The sequence below is a fragment of the Cnephaeus nilssonii genome (assembly GCF_951640355.1).
Source record: "Cnephaeus nilssonii genome assembly, chromosome: 12".
NCBI classification, from domain to species: Eukaryota; Metazoa; Chordata; class Mammalia; order Chiroptera; family Vespertilionidae; genus Cnephaeus; species Cnephaeus nilssonii.
In genome coordinates this window covers 54544592-54567048 of record NC_137083.1, presented here as the reverse complement: position 1 = coordinate 54567048, position 22457 = coordinate 54544592, and the positions used below count along the sequence as shown (strand labels likewise).

Below are 22457 nucleotides of genomic sequence, written 5' to 3'. Positions count from 1 at the left end.
TGAGGAACTGAGGCGTTAATAGATATTATGTAACTTGGTCGCATTCCCATAAATAGTTATTTATATAAGCAATGACAGACAGAAGTGAACACTGAACCTTTAGCTTGTGTATCTCATAAATTTGCTTTTGATCTTATTTTTCCTCTCTAGGACTTACTGCTACATAATCTATATAATGCACAATCTCTATTATACAACCCAGTTTTCTCACTTAGAAATAAAGTAATTTTTGCATCTTTTGGTCATTACCTCATACACTGTTCTTTTCTCTTGACTCTCAATGACTCCTGAACCTTCTTTCACACTCTCATGTTTCATTTTTAGCTGCTCTCTGCCAACATTCACTCATACATTTTCCACTTAACAATTTGCACTCTCTACAGATTTTTACATTGCCCTGCTTACCAACATTCTTCGTTTTCTACAAGTTTATATACATATATGTGTGGGAAAAATGACTGTCTATAAGTAGGTGTGTATATGTGTTCCTGGCTTTGTGGATATGTTCAGATTGTACCGTACATCTGTCCATAGGGTTCAGGCAAATTTAAAAGACTGCTTCTAAAAGTCACTTACATGATTGCTCTCTATTCTTCTTCCTCTGAAGATTAACCATGTACTCTGCATGGTTAAAGAGTTCGGTGATACAGAGGTTGAATACATAGTTACATGATTGAGTAATAAAACTTGATAGACATTGTGATTCTCTGTTTATTTAGCAGTATACAATATACTCTATTACACTCCAGTGTTCAGATCTAAGTTTGTTAGCACTGTCACATGTGTTATTTTTTAATATATATACTAGAGGCCCGGATTTGCACAGGATTTGTTCACTGGTGGGGGTCATGGCCTGCGGGGATCGCCCGCTGTGGGAGTGCCACTCATCCCGGTCAGCCAAGCGGCTGTGGACCTGCCCTCTGAGCAGCTGCTCCTGCTGCGGAAGCACCGCTCATCCTGGTCAGCCGAGTGGCACTTCCACTGTGGGAGCAAACTGACCACCAGGGGCAGCTCCTGCGTTGAGCGTCTGCCCCCTGGTGGTCAGTGCACGCCATAGCGACTAGTCGACCGGTCGTTCAGTCGGTGGGCTTTTATTATATAGTATAGGATTTTTATTGATTTCAGAGAGGAAGGGAGAGGGGGAGAGAGATAGAAACATCAATGATGAGAGAGAATCATTGATTGGCTGCCTCCTGCATGCCCCCCACCAGGGACCAAGCTCATAACCTGCGCATGTGCCCTGACCAGGAATCTTACTGTGACCTCCTGGTTCATAGATTGACGGATGCTGAACTATTGAGCCACTCCGGCTGGGCACATGTGTTATTTTATACATAATTCACATCAGTGTTTCTCAAACCTGAGCCAGATTAACTGTTGTGGAAATATTTTCATTTTATATGTACATGTTAATTTCCCTACACAGTGATGGATGTTAGAAAGACATCTGCTATCCTTCATTTTATACACAGTTGGGAACTACTGACCTAGAATAAAATAAAAAACCTGCCCTAGTCAGTTTGGCTCAGTGGTTGTAGTGTCGGCCCTCGGACTGAAGGGTCCTGGGTCTGATTCCAGTCAAGGGCATGTACCTCAGGTGCAGGCTCTATCCCGACCCGGGCGGGGCGTGAGCAGAAGGCAACCAATCAGTGTGTCTCTCTCACATTGATGTTTCTTTCTCTCTGTCCCCAAATATCCTCAGGTAAGGATTAATGAAACAAAACAACAACAAAAAAACCTGTAATACTGAAGGTACTTAAAATGAAGATGAGGATAATGATATGTCAGTTTCCTTAAGATCTCTATTCTTCTCTTCTCTCCCCCACCCTCCCCGATATCTTACAAATTAATTGACTCCATATAATTAAAATAACAGTTATTTTGCCCTGCCGGTATGGTTGAGTGTTGACTCATGAACCAGTTCAATTTCAGGTCAGGGCATATGCCTGAGTTGAGGGCTCAATCCCTGGGTGGGGGGGGTGGGCATGCAAGAGGCAGCTCATCGATGTTTCTATCTCTCCCTCTCCTTTCCTCTCTCTAAAAAAATTACAAAATACTTATTTTAAAATAAAAAGTATTTATTTTAAAATAAAATAACAGTGATTTTACTATTGTTTTTAATGCTCATAACTAGTTCCTAATGTTATTCTTTCAAGTTGCTTCCTCTGTCACAAGGTTTTTAAAAATAAATTCAGTCAAATATAACAGTTTAGGAGAGGCAAGAAAATTACCTCACATCTTACCAAACTTCAGGGTCAGTGTTCATTCCTACATTGATTGATTCCTCAGAGTACATTGCTGTGGCAAGTATCTCTTCTTGACTGAATCAGGGTGAGGGTGTGAAAGCATGGTAGCAGAAGCTTCTACAACTACCTTTATTCTCCCTTAAGGATTATTTTGGGTGCTTTTTCACTTTTTAAAAAAACTAAAGATAAATGTAGGAATTTTCCACTATGATTCTCCAACTATTTTCTCTTTGTGTTTCTATGATATAAAACCCTTCAAATCACAAAACTTTAGTAGAAGAATAAAAATTGTTATTGCTTCAGGCTTTTTACTTCTGTAAAATTTTGACACTTTCTCTATTTTTCACACACAAAATTTTCCTTGGTCTTCAGACAATATTTAAATCTATTTTTCATTGGTTTTATAATTACTCTTGAAAGTTACTGAGGGTGAACCCAGTGCTAATTAATTTGTAAGAGAGGGGAGAGAGAAGCAATGTTATCCAGGAAAGGAAAGTAAATTCCAAAAATGGGAGAGGAAAAAGAAGACAGGGCTATCCTCTTTATAGCTATCTGCCTTCACAGAGTCAAAGTTTAAGGTGTTGCTAATTCAACTTTATAAATTCCACATTCATTGTCCCCTGTGAATGTGAGAGTTAATAGTTCCCTCTCTGAGAAGTTCTAGTCGTAAAAATAAACTGTTAAGATAGCCTGCAAGTAAGTATTTGCAATAGTTGCCAACCATAAAGAGAACTGGATAGGCAAGAGAGACTGGCATATAAGGTTACCTTTTTCTAGAACACTGGTCTCAGTTTCGAGGGCTAGCATTTATAAGCAAAGTAAGCTTGCCTTCCCAGCCCTTGCCCTATCCTGTAATCAACCAATTTTGTCCTTGAAGTGTTTCCTTTCAAATCTATTTTCTTTTAGGGAAACACATCCTCTAAGCTGTAATTAGTATATTAACTCCTAGCTAAATAATAGAACATGGCCCTGATCGGTTTGGCTCAGTGGATAGGGCGTCGGCCTGCGGACCGAAGGGTCCTGGGTTCTGTTCCGGTCAGAGGCGTGTACCGTGGTTGCGGGCACATCCCCAGTGGGGGTTGTGCAGGAGGCAGCTGATCGAAGTTTCTCTCTCATTGATGTTTCTAGCTCTGTATCCCGCTCCCTTCCTCTCTGTGAAATTTCAATAAAATATATTTTTAAAAAATAATAGAACATGATTTGGTAATAATATGGCAGACTAGATTTGGAGAAAAGCCTTAGTGTTGCCTTTTTTACTAGCTATGTGGCGCTTTTTTTTTTTTTTTCAAGTTATTTAAGCTTTCTGATGTTTGTGTCCTAATTTGTAAAATGAGGGGAGGGTAAAATGCTGATCACAATGCCTGGCATATAGTTTTATTTCAATAAGATCTAAAATTCATTTACTTAAAAATGTTGTTTAATATCAGCTGTTTTCATTATTAATGATTTATTGGTTGAAAGTACAGACCTTAGAGCCAGAGTACTTGAATTCAAATCCCAGCTCTGTCCCTTACTATCTTTGTTAATTTTTGATAAGATACTTAAATTGTCTTTATCTCAGAGGATTGTTGTGAAGATTAAATGAGTTAACACATGTAAAGAACTAAAGCAGTACTTGGCTTGCAATAACTGATAAATAAATGTTAGCAATTATTATTTTACCACCACCTTATTTAAGAGGTTTGAAGAGGGCAATTCTTTGCAAAAGTTAATCATAAACAAGGACTGAGAACCAAAGATAAATTTTCCCTACTTCCCCACATGGTATAGGCCCAATCCTGGTATAACCTACTTACAATTGGAAACCCCTCCACCAATGCTCTTAATAAAACTCCTTTTCTTTAAATTGCTTTTATACATTCTGGAAGGCTGCCTTTCCCCCCTATTCCCTTGTTGTAGTGTTAATTGTTGATTCATCTGTGGCAGAGTTGCTGTTTTTCTGTAAAAGTAATAAAATAGAGTGCTTTATAATTTTATCTTTCAGATTATTGTCACTGAATTGGTTTTATTTCCTTTTTTCAGCAAACCCCTCCACGTTTGATAAATTTTCAGAATCACAGCTCTAAACCCAGTGGACCAGTTCTCCCTCCTCATTCTCAACAGCTGAGATATCCACCAACCCAGAATATGCCACGACAAGCAATAAAGCCCAACCCCCTACAGATGGCCTTCTTGGCTCAACAAGCGATAAAACAGGTATACATATTCACTTATTTTCCTGTTGCTACTTTGAAATTACGTTGAATTTATGGATAAAGTAACAGTTATGAAAAGTAAGAGCAAGCTTTTTAAAAGAAATGTAAATTACAAAATTTATTATAGACTGACTTATAGAGACAAAGCTAAGAGAAAGGTCTTGATGCTTTGTAATTAACAAGAAAAATCAAGCCACTTATATGAATGAAGGCCAGAATAATCAGTGTGTTATAGGTATTGATTTTTCTAATAGTGATATATGTAGCTTTTAGGTGAATACAGGCAGAAGTATTAAGGTGCTAAGACAGAAGTATTCTAATACAGGTTACATTCTGCATAGAGAATAATAAATTAATCTTTAAATGTTTCAAGGAAATTTCTTGAAACAAATTTAGTATGACAGTTTTAATATGGAATACATATATATCTGATAAAACTTAATAATTAAGATTGTATTTTAAATCTGATGAAGTTTAATATTTATATTCTTAATGTCTTCAGATAAAAATATATTCTAGGTATTACATTATTTTTAAAAAAGTAAATGTTCTCTCGGTGCCTGTCTTCTCCACGCACTGTGTCAATAGTTCTTCCAGCTTAAGACTTGTAGATTGATTTCAGCTTAATTATTATGCCAAGGCTAAAATCCATATGCTATTTCCATAATTCTGTGACATTCATTTCAATCATATGATTTGAAAATTTTATTTTAAAAGTATACACACTTCATGTGTGTAAAATTCATTCCTATCTTTATTTCATCATTAGAGGTGAAGAGCAAAGGGTCCAAACAACAGTTTGACCTTAGATTTTGGCCTTTGCAGGGTTATTATTTTAAATCTTATTCACCCCGAATATAAATGCTTTATAGAGTTGTGCTGAGACTTAATGCTAATGTGTATTAAAACACCTACCACATTCTGTGTACTCAAATTTTACTTTCCCTCTTCCCCATTTATTATTTGCAGTGGACAGACCTACACTCTTAAGAATGTTTCCTGATCAAAAATCTAAACATGAATGAATAAATGAACACGCTAGTAGAAAATGTAGTGAAGAATTGGTTTTAATTGATAGATTTTTTTAAAAAAATTATATTTGTACAATGGGAATACCAGTTAGCTATTAAGAACATGCAGTAATCTATATATAATCTAAGTATATTATATGGAGGGAAAACATGCTAAATTCTTGTGAGGTATCTTATTTTTGTGTTTTTTTGGTTTTTTTTTGTTTTAATATTATATATAGAGAGAGAGAAAATCTGGAGGGTCATACATCAGCTGTAGCTGATTATTCTAGGGAGCAAAGGAGGACATGAGTCCAGAAAAAGGAGGGTGGGCAGAGATGGGAGAGGTGGGTGGGTATGAGGTGAGGGGTGGGTAGGTAGTAAAGATAACTCACATTCACAGGTTTCCTTACATAGTTTTTTCAGTGGGTCATATAAATTAGAATGTTTCAGACACCATCACTCCATATAATGTAGGCCATATGTTAATGGTATTGTATTTGGGAATGTTTTTCTCTGCATAGTCTTGAAATAGCTCTTAGTTGCTTTCCTTTTTTCCAGTATTTTATTAAGAAACAAGAGGCCCAGTGTACAAAATTCATGCATTGGGGGGAGGGGGGTTCCTCAGCCTGGCCTACACCCTCTCGCAATCCGGGACCCCTTGGGGGATGTCCGACTGCCTGATCGCCCCTAACCACTCTGCCTGCCTACCTGATCACCCCTAACTGCTCGCCTGCCTTCCCGATCACCCCTAACCACCTCTGCCTCAGCCCCTGCCGCCTTGGCTACGTACGTCCGGAATGTCCGGAAGGTCTTTTGGCTGTCTGGTCTAATTAGTATATTACGCTTTTATTATTATAGATGTTTCAAACATAACAATTTGGAAGAGTGGTATAGAGGACAAATTGCTTTATATGCCTTCTCAGTTATTATGTATATACCCCTTGATCCAGTCAATCAAGTCTTATTTTTTTTCTAGATTTCAATGTAGATTTAAGACACCAGCATGGTTCATCTCTGTACACTTAAGCATTCCTAGTGTTAGCTTAGTTAATATATTTATCTTGGCCTCTTAACATAAATGATGCTTGATTACCTGTTCAGATACAAGAAATGAGTAAAAAAGAAATCTGAAATCTTGGGTCTGGGGCTAGTGTTTGATGATTGAGTTTTCACTCTAATATTAAGGCTACTAGCAATGTTTATTGGGAGCATTCCTAGTGTCACCATCTTTAGGTCTTAACTCTTAGGCTGATCCATTCCCCAAAGGATCTTTGTCTTCTGCCTAAAATGCAGGGTCTGGCTGCTTGTTGAAGCCAGCTGAGAGAAGAAGATAGGGAGTGAGCCATCAGCAGAGTGGGTGAGAAGCTCAGCATTCAATGTGTGTTTGGTTTCTGAATCTTCATTTTCCATGCAGTACTTCTGCCTGCACCTGAATATGGTGCTCTTCAATCTAAAGACACTGTTTTGGAGAATAAACTTCTAGCCTTTTTCAGTGTAGGTGGAGGAAGTCTTTATTACCTTGGGGTAACTATAGGTAGTGTAGGAAAGAAACACGAGATTTAACACTGGTTAAACACTCAGATTATTAGCCCCAGCTTCACCTCTCATGCTTCCAATTTCCTAGATTTTAGGGGTTCTGCGGTGTAAGTTGATTTGCTTCTCTATCTTCCCCACTGCCACCTTAGATTTCAGCTTTATTAAATTGATTAAGTAATTTTCTATTTGTCCATTTGCTTTCCGTTTCTGTCTTTTCCTGTTTTGTCTTTATGACTCAGTGCCTTTTTAAAATTCCTTTTAACTATTATTTTAGTTTCATATATATCAGGTAGGGACAGAAGAAAATGTTGGTTTTTTTGCCCTCCATCTTTATCTTGAGGTTGCTGCACATGTGTTTATATTTCTTTTCCAGTACGTACAAGCTTTCCAAGATTGGTACTGTGGTTTTCTGGTATATACTAACTGTTGTCTTGTAAAAATCAGCGCTTTTTATTTTTCAACAGGATTCATGAAAGTTATGTATACCTGTGCCCTCTCCCTCTTCCAATTACAATTGAATTCAAATTGCAGAATGTGCCTTCCATTTTGTTTTGTGTCTGGAATAGGGATTAGGTGGACATTTTATGTTATAGGCCTGCTGATGACAACTTTTCTCTTTTCTTCCTACTGTAGTGGCAGATTAGCAGTGGGCAGGCCCCCCCATCAACTGCCAATAGCACATCCTCTACTCCTTCTAGTCCCACCATTACTAGTGCAGCAGGATATGATGGGAAGGCTTTTGGTTCACCTATGATTGATTTGAGCTCACCAGTGGGAGGTTCCTATAATCTTCCTTCTCTGCCAGATGTAAGTATACAGAGAATTTTTAAGAATCTATTTCGAAAATTTTACGTGGACTTGGATTTGGTAAAAGACATGGATGGGTTTGTTGCATTATAGGTTGTGTGTGTTTGTTTTAGAAGTTATGTACATCCTTTAGAAATATAACAGCCAGGAAAATAAAAAGTTTATAGACACTTGACCATACTACATAATATTTTTCAAGGTGCTGGAGCTTAAGGTGTTTGTAATGAATAATTTACAAAATGGTGATGGATTATGGAAATTAATGATTGTGGTGATGGATATGGAATCTAAGCTGGGAATGCAGGGAAGTAAGGACATGGGAAAGAGGTACTGAAGAAGTGAATTGCTGGAACGTGATATAAAAATTTAATCAGATTAGAAAGGAAGGCTAGAATTCAAGACATTAGCAGAGATGGAGGCAAGTTAGAAATGAAAACATTTTCTGTTACATCATACCAGTGCAAAACCTCTGATTTCTACTTAAGTTAAATATATTAACTCTCTCCCTGGCTGATTTGGCTCAGTGGATAGAGCATCAGCCTGTGGACTGAAGGGTCCTGGGTTCTATTCCAGATAAAGGCACATGCCCGGGTTGCAGGCTCGATTCCCATTGGGGGCATGCAGGAGGCATCCGATCAGTGATTCTCATCATTGATGTTTCTATCTCTATCCCTCTCCCTTCCTCTCTGAAATCAATAAAAATCTATTAAAAAATATATATATATATATACACACACACACACACACACTCTCTAATTTTGTTAGTATGACGTTTTAAAAAGATCTTTCAAAAGGCAGAAAATATTCTGTGAATTGATCTCCATACATAAGTTGATATTTGTTTTATATTTTGTTATCTTACAAGGTTAGTTAATCATGCACACAAATATTAAAAACTTAAAATCTTGTAAGATTGTGAAAGAATTTTAAAATTTTTATTAGTTTAAGTTACTGAGATCAGCTAACATTTCCCAATTGTGACATCATTAACCTTACCAAAGTTATTTCATTTTTTAAATAATTGTATATACTTTAAATGGTAGAGTACATGTATTTTTCAAACATAGGTAATACATAAGACAACTTTTTGTCTTGTTCTGATAATGTTATTTTAGCTTTTAGGATTACTCCACAGTTGTAAATAACTTTTCTTACATTAAGATCTTTCAAATCCAATCTTTTCAATACTCTTTGCATTCTCTGAAAAGTACTGACCAAGCTATTGCCAAAAAAGTATTAAACATAAATGACCCTGGTACTTCCCTGCTCCCCCAACTGAAAGATGACCCACAAATATTAATATTATCCTTCTGCTCTTTTCTCTGCAGTCCTCAGATACAGGTGACTCTGTGTTCACCAGCCTTTCTCAACTGAGATTCTTCATCTAAACCACAGAACAAGAAACTGCTTTGAGAGTCTGTTTTCTCAGTCCTCCTAACGGATGGTTCATAACTAGCACCATTCTAGATGCAGAGGCAAGAAGTAAATTTGTTATATATAGTCTGTGCCCTAGGACTATAGGACTTAATTCTTTTATAGAATCCTGGTTGAGAAAGGTTGCAACTGTATTAGAAAATTGAACTGGATTTTAATCACAAAGACATTCTTGGAAATAAATGGTATATAGAAGCATGAAAAATATTTGCATTTAAAGCATTAAAGTCTTATTTGATAGAAATTTATCACTATTTTGTAGCATGGTAATCAATTATAAAACATGTGTTATTTGTAAACCTATTTTATTAAAGCAAGAATCCAGGAGGGATCATTTTTTTCCTACCAAACGGTAATAGTGTGCTTAGGTGACATTAGTGTTCTGGAAATGTTGTTTCAGCTTTCTGGTGCATACCAAAGCCTCGGTTCTCAAAGTATGGGCCAGGGACACAGGTGTCTCTACAACCCTTTCAGAGGTTCCATAAGGTTTCCCTGTGTAAGGCCAGATTTTTCTTCATATTCTTCAATCAAAAGAGATTTAGTACATAAGCAGATATAAGAATCCTGTTAGTTGTTATTAAGCAAGATGCTAAAGAAATCTGCAAAAATGTGAAATTTTGCTACTTTTCTCACCAAGCTTTTTTTTAATTGGCTACATTTTGTTATTGTTAAATAAATTAAGTATTAAAAACTGTTTTTGCTTTTATTTTTAAGGGTGTGAATGACATGCAATACTTCTTCCTCTTGGCTCATGATTTCTGAAATAGCATGTATTTTTCCTACCAAATGGTAATAGTGTGCTTAGCTGATGTTAGTGTTCTGGAAATGTTGCTCAGTGTATTTACTAACATGTAACATTTAAGAAGAGTGAAAACCCTGGCCTGTTGCTCAATGGTTAGAGCATCGGCCCTTGGACCAAAAGGTTGAGGGTTCAATTTCTGGTCAAGGGCACGTACCTCAGTTGTAGGTTTCATCCCCGGCCCCAGTCTGGCTGCAAGCTGGAGGCATCCAATCAATGGGTTTCTCTCACATCGATGTTTCTCTCTGTCTCTCCCACTCCCTTCCACTCTGTCTAAAAATCAGTGGGAAAATATCCTCAGTGAGGATTAACAAAAAAAGAGTGCCAAGTTTTTGTTGTTTTTTAAATGTTTTTTATTGTTTGTTTGTTTGTTTTTAGAGAGAGAGAGAGGAAGAGGGAGAAATATCAGTGATGAGAGAGAATCATTGATCAGCTGCCTCTTGCACACCCTTACTGGGATCGAGCCCCCAACCTGGGCATGTGCCCTGACCAGGAATCGAACCAGCAATAAGAGTGCAAGTTTTTTTAAGATTGTTATGCGGGAAATATGCATCAGAACTTCTCAAATACAATTTTTCATGTTTTAGCATTTGGTAATAATTAAACTATTAAAGTTTTCTTATTCATTTAAAGTGGTTTTTAACTTGCAAACCATGGATACCACAAAATAATTTTCTTTTTTATAAGATTGACTGTTCAAGTACTATTATGCTGGACAATATTGTGAGGAAGGATACTAGTATAGATCATGGCCAGCCAAGACCACCCTCAAACAGAACTGTCCAGTCACCAAATTCATCAGTCCCATCTCCAGGTCTTGCAGGTAAAGTGGGCTTCTTTTGATTTTGTTTTTCCAGTTTTTTCTCAATTTGTAATTAAAAAAAAAACAATCCTCCCCCCCCCCCCCCTTTTTGTTGGATGATTTAAAAGGGTTTGGCACCATTTAAAATTAGTATAGTATACGGTACTTTCAAAGTAGAAATCAAAGGTTAAGCCTCTGTACCTTTTCAATTTCAACTCCTGTGCAAGAAATTTAGCAAGTACTTAACCATTTTATATACTTTATGTGTTCCAGTTTCAGTGTAATACTAAGTGAAAACACATTCAATTGGGATTAAATACATAATTATTCATTTTATGAATGTGTATGATTTCCTCCTCTTCAGGACCTGTTACTATGACTAGTGTACACCCGCCAATACGTTCACCTAGTGCCTCAAGTGTTGGGAGTCGAGGAAGGTAAGCTGACTTAACCTTATTCTCCAGATAGAAAATCTCTTAATTAAATCTCTAATTACACTTTGGGTAGTCAATACATTTTGAACAACTTTTTTTATTTTTTACTTTTAAATTAAAATAATTTAATAATTATTATATATTACGTTAATTTAATAAACTAATGGATTAAGTAAATTATAATTTTAACTTTAAAGATACAGATATCTTTGTATATATGTTAAAAATAAAATGTTATGATTTTATCATAGTAACAAGGAAAAAAATAAAAACGTGGGATACAACAAACACACTGTACTATATGAGAACACACACAAATACAAACTTAGGGAAAAGAAAAAATAATTTTATATTAACTTCAATGTTTTCTGAATTTTCTAATGACCAAGTGTTGATTTTGCTTTAAAAAGAAGTTTACATTTGTTGGAATTGTATTTTAACTTACTGCTTTGCTCATCACATGGAAGAAGCATTCTCTGAAGAAAGTTTGGGTTCAATTCCATGAAAACGTAGTGGCTATCTGTAAAAGTTTTTTTTCCCCCACTACATTTTTTAAATAGCAGAACATTAATAAATTATGTCCCTCATTGTCTTCACACTTCATAATAATAAAGCATTAATATGAACCTAGTGTTCTCTTTTTCACTGATTAGAGAAAGAAATGGGAAAGCCTAAAAAAAGATGTTAGCTTTAAGAAGTAAATCTGGCTGCCCAATTTTAGAGCTTCAGAATATTGAAGGCAGTTTTCTTTTAATTGAGGTATTATTTAAATTTATTTAAATACCTTTTCAGATGTAACATAACTATTTAGATAGGTTGATATGTAGAACATTTTTTATTCATAAGTGAAATTTTTGTACATAGCAGTTGCATATAAGTTATGTATCATTTTTTGCTGATAATAGTAGTTACCATTGCTGTGAAGATAGGGCATTATTCTCAAAGCGGTTATACTTTATTTGGAGATACTTAAGGTAGCATTCTTAGATGGTTTTTTCTTTCTTTTTTTTCTTTCTTCTTTACACTTATAGCTCTGGCTCTTCTAGCAAACCAGCAGGAGCTGACTCGACACACAAAGTCCCAGTGGTCATGTTGGAGCCAATCCGAATAAAACAAGAAAATGGTGGACCACCTGAAAACTATGATTTTCCTGTTGTGATAGTGAAACAAGAATCAGATGAAGAATCTAGGCCTCAAAATGTAAATATATCTCCTGGCAGGAAGTTGGCTCAGTGATTGAGTGTCGACCTATGATCCAGGAGGTCACAGTTTGATTCCTGGTCAGAGCACATGCCCAGTTTGCAGACTTGATCCTCAGTGTGGGGCGTGTAGGAGGCAGCTGATCGATGATTGTCTCTCATCATGGATGTTTTTAACCCTCTCTCCCTCTCCCTTCCTCTGTGAAGTATATATATATATATATATATATATATATATATATATATATATATATATATATATATATATATATATATATAATTTTATTTTTTTTTGCCCTAACCGGTTTGTCTCAGTGGATAGAGTGTCGGCCAGCAGACTGAAGGGTCCCAGGTTCGATTCCGGTCAAGGGCATGTACCTTGGTTTGCGGGCACATCCCCAGTAAGGGGTGTGCAGGAGGCAGCTGATCCATGTTTCTCTCTCATCGGTGTTTCTAACTCTCCATCTCCCTTCCTCTCTGTAAAAAATCAATTAAATATATTAATATATATATATATATATATATATATATATATATATATATATACATACATACATATATATATATATATATATATATATATATATATATAAAATTATATTAATGAGTTCAAATAATATAACGAAACTTTGGGTAACTGAAAGGCATGAACATCTGAACTGAAAGGGCCTCATAAGTACCAGAACATTAGTGAAACAAAATGAGCAATCATGGGTAAAAATTAAACATTTTGTTGGTTTGTTTTTGTTAATCCTCACCTGAGGATATTTTTCCATTGATTTTTTTTTTTTTTTTTTTTTTGAGAAATTGGAAGGGAGGAGGAGAGACAGTGAGAAACATCGATGTGAGAGAGACACGTTGATTGGTTGCCTCCCGCACACACCTCGACCAGGGCCAGGGGTCAAGCCTGCAACCAAGGTATGTGCTCTGGGACCCTTCAGTCCATGGGCCAACACTCTATCCACTGAGCTAAACTAGCTAGGGCTAAATAAACATTTTTAGACATGCATGCAAGATTGAATAAAAATAATTTCCATGTACTCATTCTCAGGAAGCTATTTTACAATATGATTCATCAAATATGGAGTAGACCAAGAAAGGAAAACAATAGCCCAGGAATGGGATATAACACAGACCAGGGGCAAAGAAAATGGTAGTCCCCAGTACAGCAGCTCCTGAAGTATACTCTGTAGCAGGAGGACAGAGGACTCCATAGGAATGTATGTAAGGGTAGGAAAGTGTTTTGACAGAATTGAGGAGCATTTTATAACACTGATGGAGATTGTGAGCATGACTTAGTGATTTGACATTTTCACCATCCTAGGCTCCCAACATAAAATTTTGATTTATCTTAAAGTTATTAATAGCTCTATGAATGAGTTTTTTAAAAATCTATACTAGGCATGTTTTATGTCTAGGTATAATTTAAATGAACAGGTCCACTAAAATATACTTACATTTCCTATGGTTGCCTTCTACCTACCCATTCTCCCATTTCTGAAATCATCAGCTAATTCATATAATTTTCCTTTATTGTCCAAACTCTCTTACTACTGATACTTTAATTTGCTGATGTTTTCCAGTACAGGTTCATGTCTTCTTTACCATTAGAGATTTGAATACATTTAGCAGTAAAGATAATTTTTTTTCTTCATGCGTGTTCATAGTCTCCCTTGAAGTTAGTTACCAGGCGCCCTTGAGAGAGCAGTCTTTGGTCTAAAATTGCAGTAGTGCTAATTAAGAATGCCACTTTTAAGAATACATATGCTCTTACCTCCTTCCATTGCAGACCAACTATCCAAGAAGCATACTCACCTCCTTGCTCTTAAATAGTAGTCAGAACTCTGCTTCTGAGGAGTCTGTACTAAGGTCAGATGCCCCTGATAGTACAGGAGATCAACCTGGACTTCACCAGGAAAATACCTCAAATGGAAAGTCTGAGTGGCTGGATGCCTCCCAAAAGTCACCTCTTCATGTTGGAGAGACAAGGAAAGAAGATGACCCCAATGAGGACTGGTGTGCAGTTTGTCAGAATGGAGGGGAACTCCTGTGCTGTGATAAGTGTCCCAAAGTATTTCACCTTTCTTGTCATGTGCCCACATTGGCAAATTTTCCAAGGTAAGATAGTACTTGCTTTCTTTTTCCACATTTTTTCACTATCCTATATAATAAAAGCCCAGTAACTGAAACAGCGGAATGACCAGAATGACCGCAGCCCCTTGCCCCGGCTGGCCCTGCCCCCCAGCGGGAACCCCCACCACGATCGGGGTCCCCCATCAGGGCAGCCGGCCAGCCCCCACCCGTGCACCGGGCCTCTATCCTATATAATAAAAGGGTGGTATGTAAATTGACCCTAACGGCAGAAAGACTGGTCGCTGTGACGCAACTTGGCCACCAGGGGGCAGACGCTCAACACAGGAGCTGCCCCCTAGTAGTCATTGTGCTCCCACAGGGGGAGCTCTGCTCAGCCACAAGCTGCACTGACAGCTGCGAGTGCAGCGGTGGTGGCGGGAGCCTCTCCCGCCTCGGATGGCAGACTGCGGCTTAAGCCTGCTCAGAGGAGGCTTGAACGGTATAGACGTGCAAATGAAAGCTCAGAAAGTCACTCTTTTAGGGTCCTGTGGCGTATCCAGGCAGAGACAAACTGATTACCAAAAGCCAAGCACCAGATTCTGTCCCATCCTTATCCTGCAGCCTCAGCTCCAGACAGGCACTCCCTGTGGCAGGATACAAGGAGAGCCCCGTCTCGAATCTTTGCAGAGATAGGAATGCCCAGGAGGTCAAGATAATAGAAACCTAAGGACCCAAATGCTGAGGCCTATGCTGCCAGGACCTGCTCAGCACAAGGCCAAGGGGAGCTTGGACCAAGTTCTCCAATTCCTAACCCAGTCGCGACCTGCCATCCCAGGACTGCAGCATGCGCTGGCGTGTGTAATCGCGGGGGGCGCTCTGGAGGCGGAGGGCTCACCTGAACCCCTGGGCCCCAGGGGCTCTCCGCCTGCGCGCCCTTCCCCAGGCACTCAGCCCCAGCTGTGCTAGCAAAGCCCCTTTGCTGGGGCGGGATCGCAGGGGGCAAGTCAGGGGTGGGGTGGTTGGCCCGCAGCATCTGCTGCGGCTGTTTGCACACATGTAATTAGCTCTAATTATCGTGGGCTTTCAGTTCTCCGACTCCGGGCCTGGGAGCTGCGCCCGTGGTGAACTCGCCCATGGAGCCACTGCTCCGCCAAATGAGCGCTCTCACCGGGCCAGGGAGCTCTATCCCCGTCTACAGCACCCTGTGTCGTGTGTCTGTGCTTGCCCAACTGTCTACAGAGCCATCACATGCTGGATTAGGGATATCTTTTTGTGTCCTTGGTGGTGTGTCTACACTGACCACTGGGAAGGTTTGCGAGTACCAGGCACTGATGAGAGGAGGGATGGCGGGGGGAGGTGGAGGATGAACTGGTTCTCAGCTCCGAAGGAAGGAAGTGCTAGCGCCGGCTCTCCTGTTTGTGCAAGTTCTACATAAACGTGAGCCCATGGCAGCGGCCAAAGCCAAATATCCCTGGGATTTCGGATGTAACCGCCAAACCGAGGTGTCCTAAACTGTGCTCTTGTCTCCTCGCCCTCCAGGCCATTTCAAATCTCAGCCACCAGCATTCCTCTCCTGCAGGTGGCATAGCCAGGGCTCAGAGAGGTTAGGGAACTCACCCTAGGTGGCACAGCAGACCAGGGCCGCCACTCTCCAGAGCTGCGGCATGGGATTCGGGATTTGGGCTTCGCTCAAAAACATTGGTGTGCAGGGACCTGGGAGGGAACAGTTCCAGATCCTCCTCTCTGTCTGGTCTCAGATACCTAGCCCTCGGTGACCCTGGTCCTACATACTCAGTCTGTCACTCGCCACATCCTTCCAGCCCTTCCCTGAGGCCCGTTTAGCTGAACGGAACCAGAGCACAGAGGAGAGCAAGCTCAGCCCCAGGGGCCTTAGTTGGAGGTGGAGGAATCAGCCTCCCCGAAGCAGGATTTCTCAGCACACTCACTCTGCTCTTAGGGTTGAGTCCCTCCCTTAACGTTCCTGGGTTCTCGGTGTCTGTCTTTCTCGCCCTGTGCTTCTCTCTCCCTGTTGCTTCCTCTCTGATCCTGTTTACTCATTCCCCATGTCTTGCTGGGCCTCTTGTCTCTGTCTCTCATCGGATCTCTGCCTGTGGAGAACACCCCTGCTGCCCCCGCAAAGGAACACACAGCAGCAGAATCCACCTTTTCAATAAAAAATGACAAGTGGGAAACTGAATTAAAAAGCATTAACTTAACCCTTTGCACTCACTTGCTTTTTTTCTCGATTCTTTTATTCTACTCGGGATTTAATTTTTTAAATGCCCCAGATTTTACAAAGCGCAGCAGTAGAATAAAAAACTGGAGTTTCTTTTCATACAAACTTATTTATTTGGATTTCTTTATATTTCAAATTATTGATACATTCAAAGAGGATAAAAAGAGCTGCTACCGATGCTAACCGTCAAGTCACACTCGACATCCGAGTGCAAAAGGTTAAAAACTGTCCATGTGTCTGCAAATGCATTCCAAATGGCAGCACTTTGGCGGGGGTGGCAGGGGCGAGCGAGGCATGTTGGCCACATGTTCTGGAGCCTCAGACACAGAAGTGTAGGGGGCTCAGCGCCTCGCTATGGACCCCACCCACTAGCCACCTGGGATGGCAGGGTCTAGGAAAGGGACTTAGTCTATACTCACCCTCGCGGACCTCCACCTGATTCCATAGACCCTTTCCCCTGTTCTGGTATCTGCTGGTCCCTCTTACTCCCCCAGTACCTCCAATGGTACTACCTTCCTATGCTGACCCCAACTCTCCCTCTGCATCAGCCCTCCCCGCCACACCAACACAGATTTCACCCTCTCCTTCCCCCACCCCTCAGTCTTCTACCCCATATTTCTTCCTGCCCTGCCCCACCTCCATTCTGCCCTCCTACCCCAGACCACGCAGGAGCCCTGGCTCCAGGAGGAATGATTAGAACAAAGCTTTCCTTTGGCCATAAGAGACTCTCCAGGGAGCTGCATGCAGAAAGGCGCTCCCAGTACCAAAGCTGCAACTACTCTGTCTTGCCAAATGCCAATCACTAATTGTGTCTTTGGAGAGGGAGGGTAGCAGAAGTAGGCTGCTGTCCTTTGAAGCCCCTCATGAGGAGGAAATTCTCCCCATCCCCTCCCCAAAAAAAAGTTCACCTTGCTGCCTCCCTTGTCGCTTTCAGCAACCCTCCTTTGTCCTTTCCCTGGAAGTGATTGGAGCACATCTATCTATAATAATAAAAGCATAATATGCTAATTAGACTGGACATCCTTCCAGACGAAGCTGGGGCTGTGAGGGAAACCCAGGTCCCGCATGCCAGAGGGAGGCCGGTGCCAGCAGCCAGGGCAAGGAAGGCCTACTCTTGCACAAATTTCGTGCGTCGGGCCTCTAGTATATATATAAAAGAGTAATATGCAAATTGACTTAACTGGAACGACTGCTTGACCAGTTGCTATGAGGTGTACTGACCAACTCTTGGTCCCTCCCCCTGGTGGGGGGCGGGGCCAGCAGCCAGGAGATGGCCCTGATCACAGGTCAGGCCTAGGGACCATACCTGTGCAAGAATTGGCGTGTGCCGGGCCTCTAGTCTATAATAATGGGCCAGTACTCTATCCACTGAGCCAAACTAGCTAGGGCTAAAGAAACATTTTTAGACATGCATGCAAGATTGAAAAAATTTAATTTCCAGGTACTCATTCTCAGGAAGCTGTTTTACAATATGATTAATCAAATATGGAGTAAACCAAGAAAGAGAAAAATAAGAACCCAGAAATGGGATACAACACAGAGCAGGGGCAAAGAAAAGGGTGACAGTTATTATAACAAAACCATTGTAAAACCTTAAAACTAAAGTCCACTTGCCACAAATGCATACTTCAAAACGTACAACATAGGGTTTCCTTCCCATACCCTGCCTCTAATTCCCTGTGCTTCTCTCAAAAACCTAGTGTTACAAAAAGAAGAAAAACTTTAAATTATTACATGGGGTTGCCATAAAGAGCAATGATCCTTATGAATCACAATTGTTTGGCAGGCACTGACATTTATAAATATCTCAAGTAAATTTTCACAGTCCCTTTGAGATGATGATGAAGAAGAGCATTGAGTTAATCTCTCAGTTCCTCAAAGGATATACTATTTAAAATATAATTTCAAACAAAGTTGCAAGAATAGTACCAAGAATGTTTTTTGTCTTGAATTATTTGGGGTAAAAATATGAGTTATACATCACATCAGCCATAGATTAATGTGTTTGTTTATTTTATGTATATTTCTTACCTCCTTAGCTAGACTTCTATTTATACCACTTAGGCTCTTGCATTATATTATTACAACTGTTTAGCTCTCTCAGGATGGAGCTGAGTGCATAGTGTAGATATACAGTAATTCTTCAGTGATTGAAATTCATGCCAAATAAATAATTCTGTATCATAGATGGCATGGATGAGGTAGGAAAGAGATACGGAGATTAACAATACAATGCATTATAATTCAAATACTTTATCCCCCAACAGTGGAGAGTGGATTTGCACTTTCTGCCGAGACTTATCCAAACCAGAAGTTGAATATGATTGTGATGCTCCCAGTCACAACTCAGAAAAAAAGAAAACTGAAAGCCTTGGTAAATTAACACCAATAGATAAAAGGGTAAGTTTTTGAGCATTTCCAACCTAGACTGTTATACAGTTTTGTTTTGTTTTTTGGTTAGATGCATTATTGTAATGCAGGTGTGCTTTTCACATTAACTTCTTTTTTCTTTAGTATTTATTTCCACAAAAGTATAGGGATTTTAAATAATATACTTAGAGGCAGACTAACTTTTTTTAGTTAAAGAAAATCTTAGTACTACATATACATTTTCTAGAAACTTAAAATACTGTACTTGAACAACGTAGAATGTGTGTCCTTTATGTGGCCTGCACTATTAAATTTGGTCTATCTTTAGTAAATTTCTGTTTTGTTTTATTTCTATTATAGATAGGTTTTCTTCCTCAGAATTTGTTGAGAGATGAGTTTTTCTATTTCCATTCTTTCACCCAGTGGTACTAGGTTTATACCTTAAAGCCAGCTAAAATATTTAACTGTAATTAACATTTAAACCTACTAAATCAACACTCTGTATTATTAAAGAAGCTCCTTTGCTCAATTATTAAGTAGAACAAAGAGTATGAAAGTTGTCATGCAAGAGGGGGGCCAGACACGCACTATAGTGCTTCAGCGTTTGTATAAGCCCATAAGCAGAGAAGTAGCAGAGTGCATGATAGCACCATCTGCCTTAGGCCTTAGGATTGTACACACCAGGAAAGGACTCCACCTTTAGATCTCTTCTTTTATTCTCTACTAATAATTTAATACAAATTGGAGAAATAAGTGTAAATTTATTTTTAAGAGCTTCAAATGGGTTTCTAGTGATAATGTGTTTGTTTCTATAATTAAAAAGGACTGCTCTCATATATCACATAAACCCCAAGCTATCAAACAGTACAGTTCAGTAAATGGGAAGGAGATAAAAACTCTTAAGTATCAATACTTTCCTTGTATTCATCTGGTTTTAATTTTTATTCTGGTACTTTGATATATATGACATTGTTATAAAAAATAAGCTGTGACTTCATTTTATTTTTTATTTTTTGCTTAGAAGTGTGAACGCCTACTTTTATTTCTTTATTGCCATGAAATGAGCCTGGCTTTTCAAGACCCAGTTCCTCTAACTGTAAGTATTAATGTCATTTTGTCCATTTTTACACCATGAAATGATTTTTCTGCAACTTGATTTATGATCATCTAGTTTCTGTACCATTTTTCAGTAGTTAATTTCTTATGTCTAATCTAATCTTAAAGTTTATTGATACATACTGAAAGCTTTGATCTTAAATGTTTTTTAATGTTAATATAGTTGGCCCAAAACATCTACTCATTTCTCATACATTCTTACACCTCATCTCATGTATTTTACCTACTTTTCTTTGTAATGATTTCCATCACTTGCCTCTTAGGAGATTTAGGTATATATCTCCTTAACTGTTGAGGGGGAAACTTTCCATTTGAGATTAATACCCCCCAAATTCTCTGTTCATATTTTGATGTATATGTCCATACTTCAAAGATTAAGTAGACTTTAACAATAAAAGAAGGTGTGCATGCACATTGCATGTGTGTTAACAAATTGATTTCAGAAAGGTTCATATTGAAAGTTTGATGAGACTTCAATGCACAATCTCCACTAATACTAGCAGCGAATATTTTAGCAGCCGATTGCCACGTCATTAGTCTTGTACTGACTTGTTTGATGTGCGCAACAGGAAATATTTTGCTTTTGGAGAACAAGAAAAATAGTTTTATTTGCATTACGCTTATTAATTTGTGCAGTTATTCAGTGTCTGGTAAGTTAATGTTTAAGAAAAGAATATTAATTTTTATTAAAATGTTCTATTATTTTATGTTAATGATCACTCATTTATTTCAGCCCTTTGTATTCAGCATGTCTCTTATCGAAATAAACCTACGTTTCTATGAAAATTGAAGCTTTTGGTTGTTGTTTTTTTTTTGTAGCCCACATAAACTTAAACCTTGTTTATTTGGCCCATGTTAGCCTTCGAGTTTGACATGCTTGCTCTAGGGCCAGTAATTGCTTTTTGTTTAATAATGAAGAAGGAGAATAGAGAAGAAGGTCTAGGAGGGAAAGGTGATTTTTTTAATTAAAAAATAATTGGTGAAGCTCTAGCTGGTTTTCTCAGTGATTAGAGCATTGGTCCATGGACCAAAGGGTGCCAGATTCAATTCCAGTCAAAGGCACGTACCTTGGCTGCAGGCTCAATCCCTGGCCCTAGGTCAGGGCACGTGTGGATGCAATCAATAGATGTATCACTCTCACATAGATGTTTCTCTGTCTCTCCCTCTCCCTTCCACTATCTTGCGGGGAAAAATACCTTGGGGAGAGGATTAACAATAAATAAATAATTGTTGAAATTTTTTGAAAAAAGTGATACAAAACATTTTCCACTGTGTGGAAGGCTGTAGGCACATGCTGCACAGGATTTCTTAGCAATGACAAAATAGTACAATTTGAATTTTATGCTACTGCTTGTAGAATTTATTTAGGATGAGGTAGAATTTACATTATAGTATCTCTCTTATTTTGAAAGGTGCCTGATTATTACAAAATAATTAAAAATCCAATGGACTTGTCGACTATCAAGAAAAGACTACAAGAAGAGTATTACATGTATACAAAGCCTGAGGATTTTGTAGCTGACTTTAGATTAATCTTTCAGAACTGTGCTGAATTCAATGAGGTGAGGTGGAAGGGAGGGGAGACTAATAGTAATATTGAAAGCAAGGTTAAACCAAACATCTTATCAGCAAACAAGGATATTAAGATAATCTATTTATGTTAGCATAAATTTCCAAATGTTCCAGTCTCTCAGAGAATGATTTTACCCATATTTATATTCCAATGTTTATTATATGTTGAGTGGAAATGCAGATTATAGCTGACAACTGAAAACACTTTAGAAAATATTTTTAACCTAGAAGCATTCTTTGTCATTCTTACCTTTATTTCTTAGAATATAGCACTTCCATACTTAAGTGGTTTTTTTTAATATATTGATCTTGAAATAGTAAAGATGTAGTCTAAATAGCTCTAATTTTAATATTTTCTTATCTGTCAATTTATCCAAATAGCTGTTAGACTTAGAGTCTTGTTCTATGTATTGGTTACTCATTCCAGAGTTCCACATTTTATATGTTCTGAAAATACCTGTTATATAATACTGTAATTATGGCATCTTTATTTCTGTTTGGGAATCCAGTCCTGCAACTGCCATGCCCTTATAGAATAAGCCAGATGAGTCAAAGCCTTTTGTTTACCTTTAATGTGACCTTCTCTACACTTTGTTTAGCCCCAGACTATTATTTACTTTATATC

At 38.5% G+C, this 22457-nt stretch overlaps 1 protein-coding gene across 3 annotated transcripts in view; it reads left to right on the top strand.

The window, feature by feature from the left end:
- Window positions 1–22457, top strand: part of TRIM24 (tripartite motif containing 24) — a 105426-nt gene that overhangs the window by 81172 nt on the left and 1797 nt on the right. For all 3 annotated transcript variants that reach the window (XM_079786203.1, XM_079786202.1, XM_079786201.1), the window contains exons 10-18: window positions 4269–4442; window positions 7624–7797; window positions 10718–10853; window positions 11197–11269; window positions 12298–12466; window positions 14255–14583; window positions 19042–19174; window positions 20166–20240; window positions 21673–21822. In XM_079786203.1, the coding sequence (XP_079642329.1) occupies window positions 4269–4442; window positions 7624–7797; window positions 10718–10853; window positions 11197–11269; window positions 12298–12466; window positions 14255–14583; window positions 19042–19174; window positions 20166–20240; window positions 21673–21822 (1413 nt within the window). The remainder of the gene's footprint in view (window positions 1–4268; window positions 4443–7623; window positions 7798–10717; window positions 10854–11196; window positions 11270–12297; window positions 12467–14254; window positions 14584–19041; window positions 19175–20165; window positions 20241–21672; window positions 21823–22457) is intronic.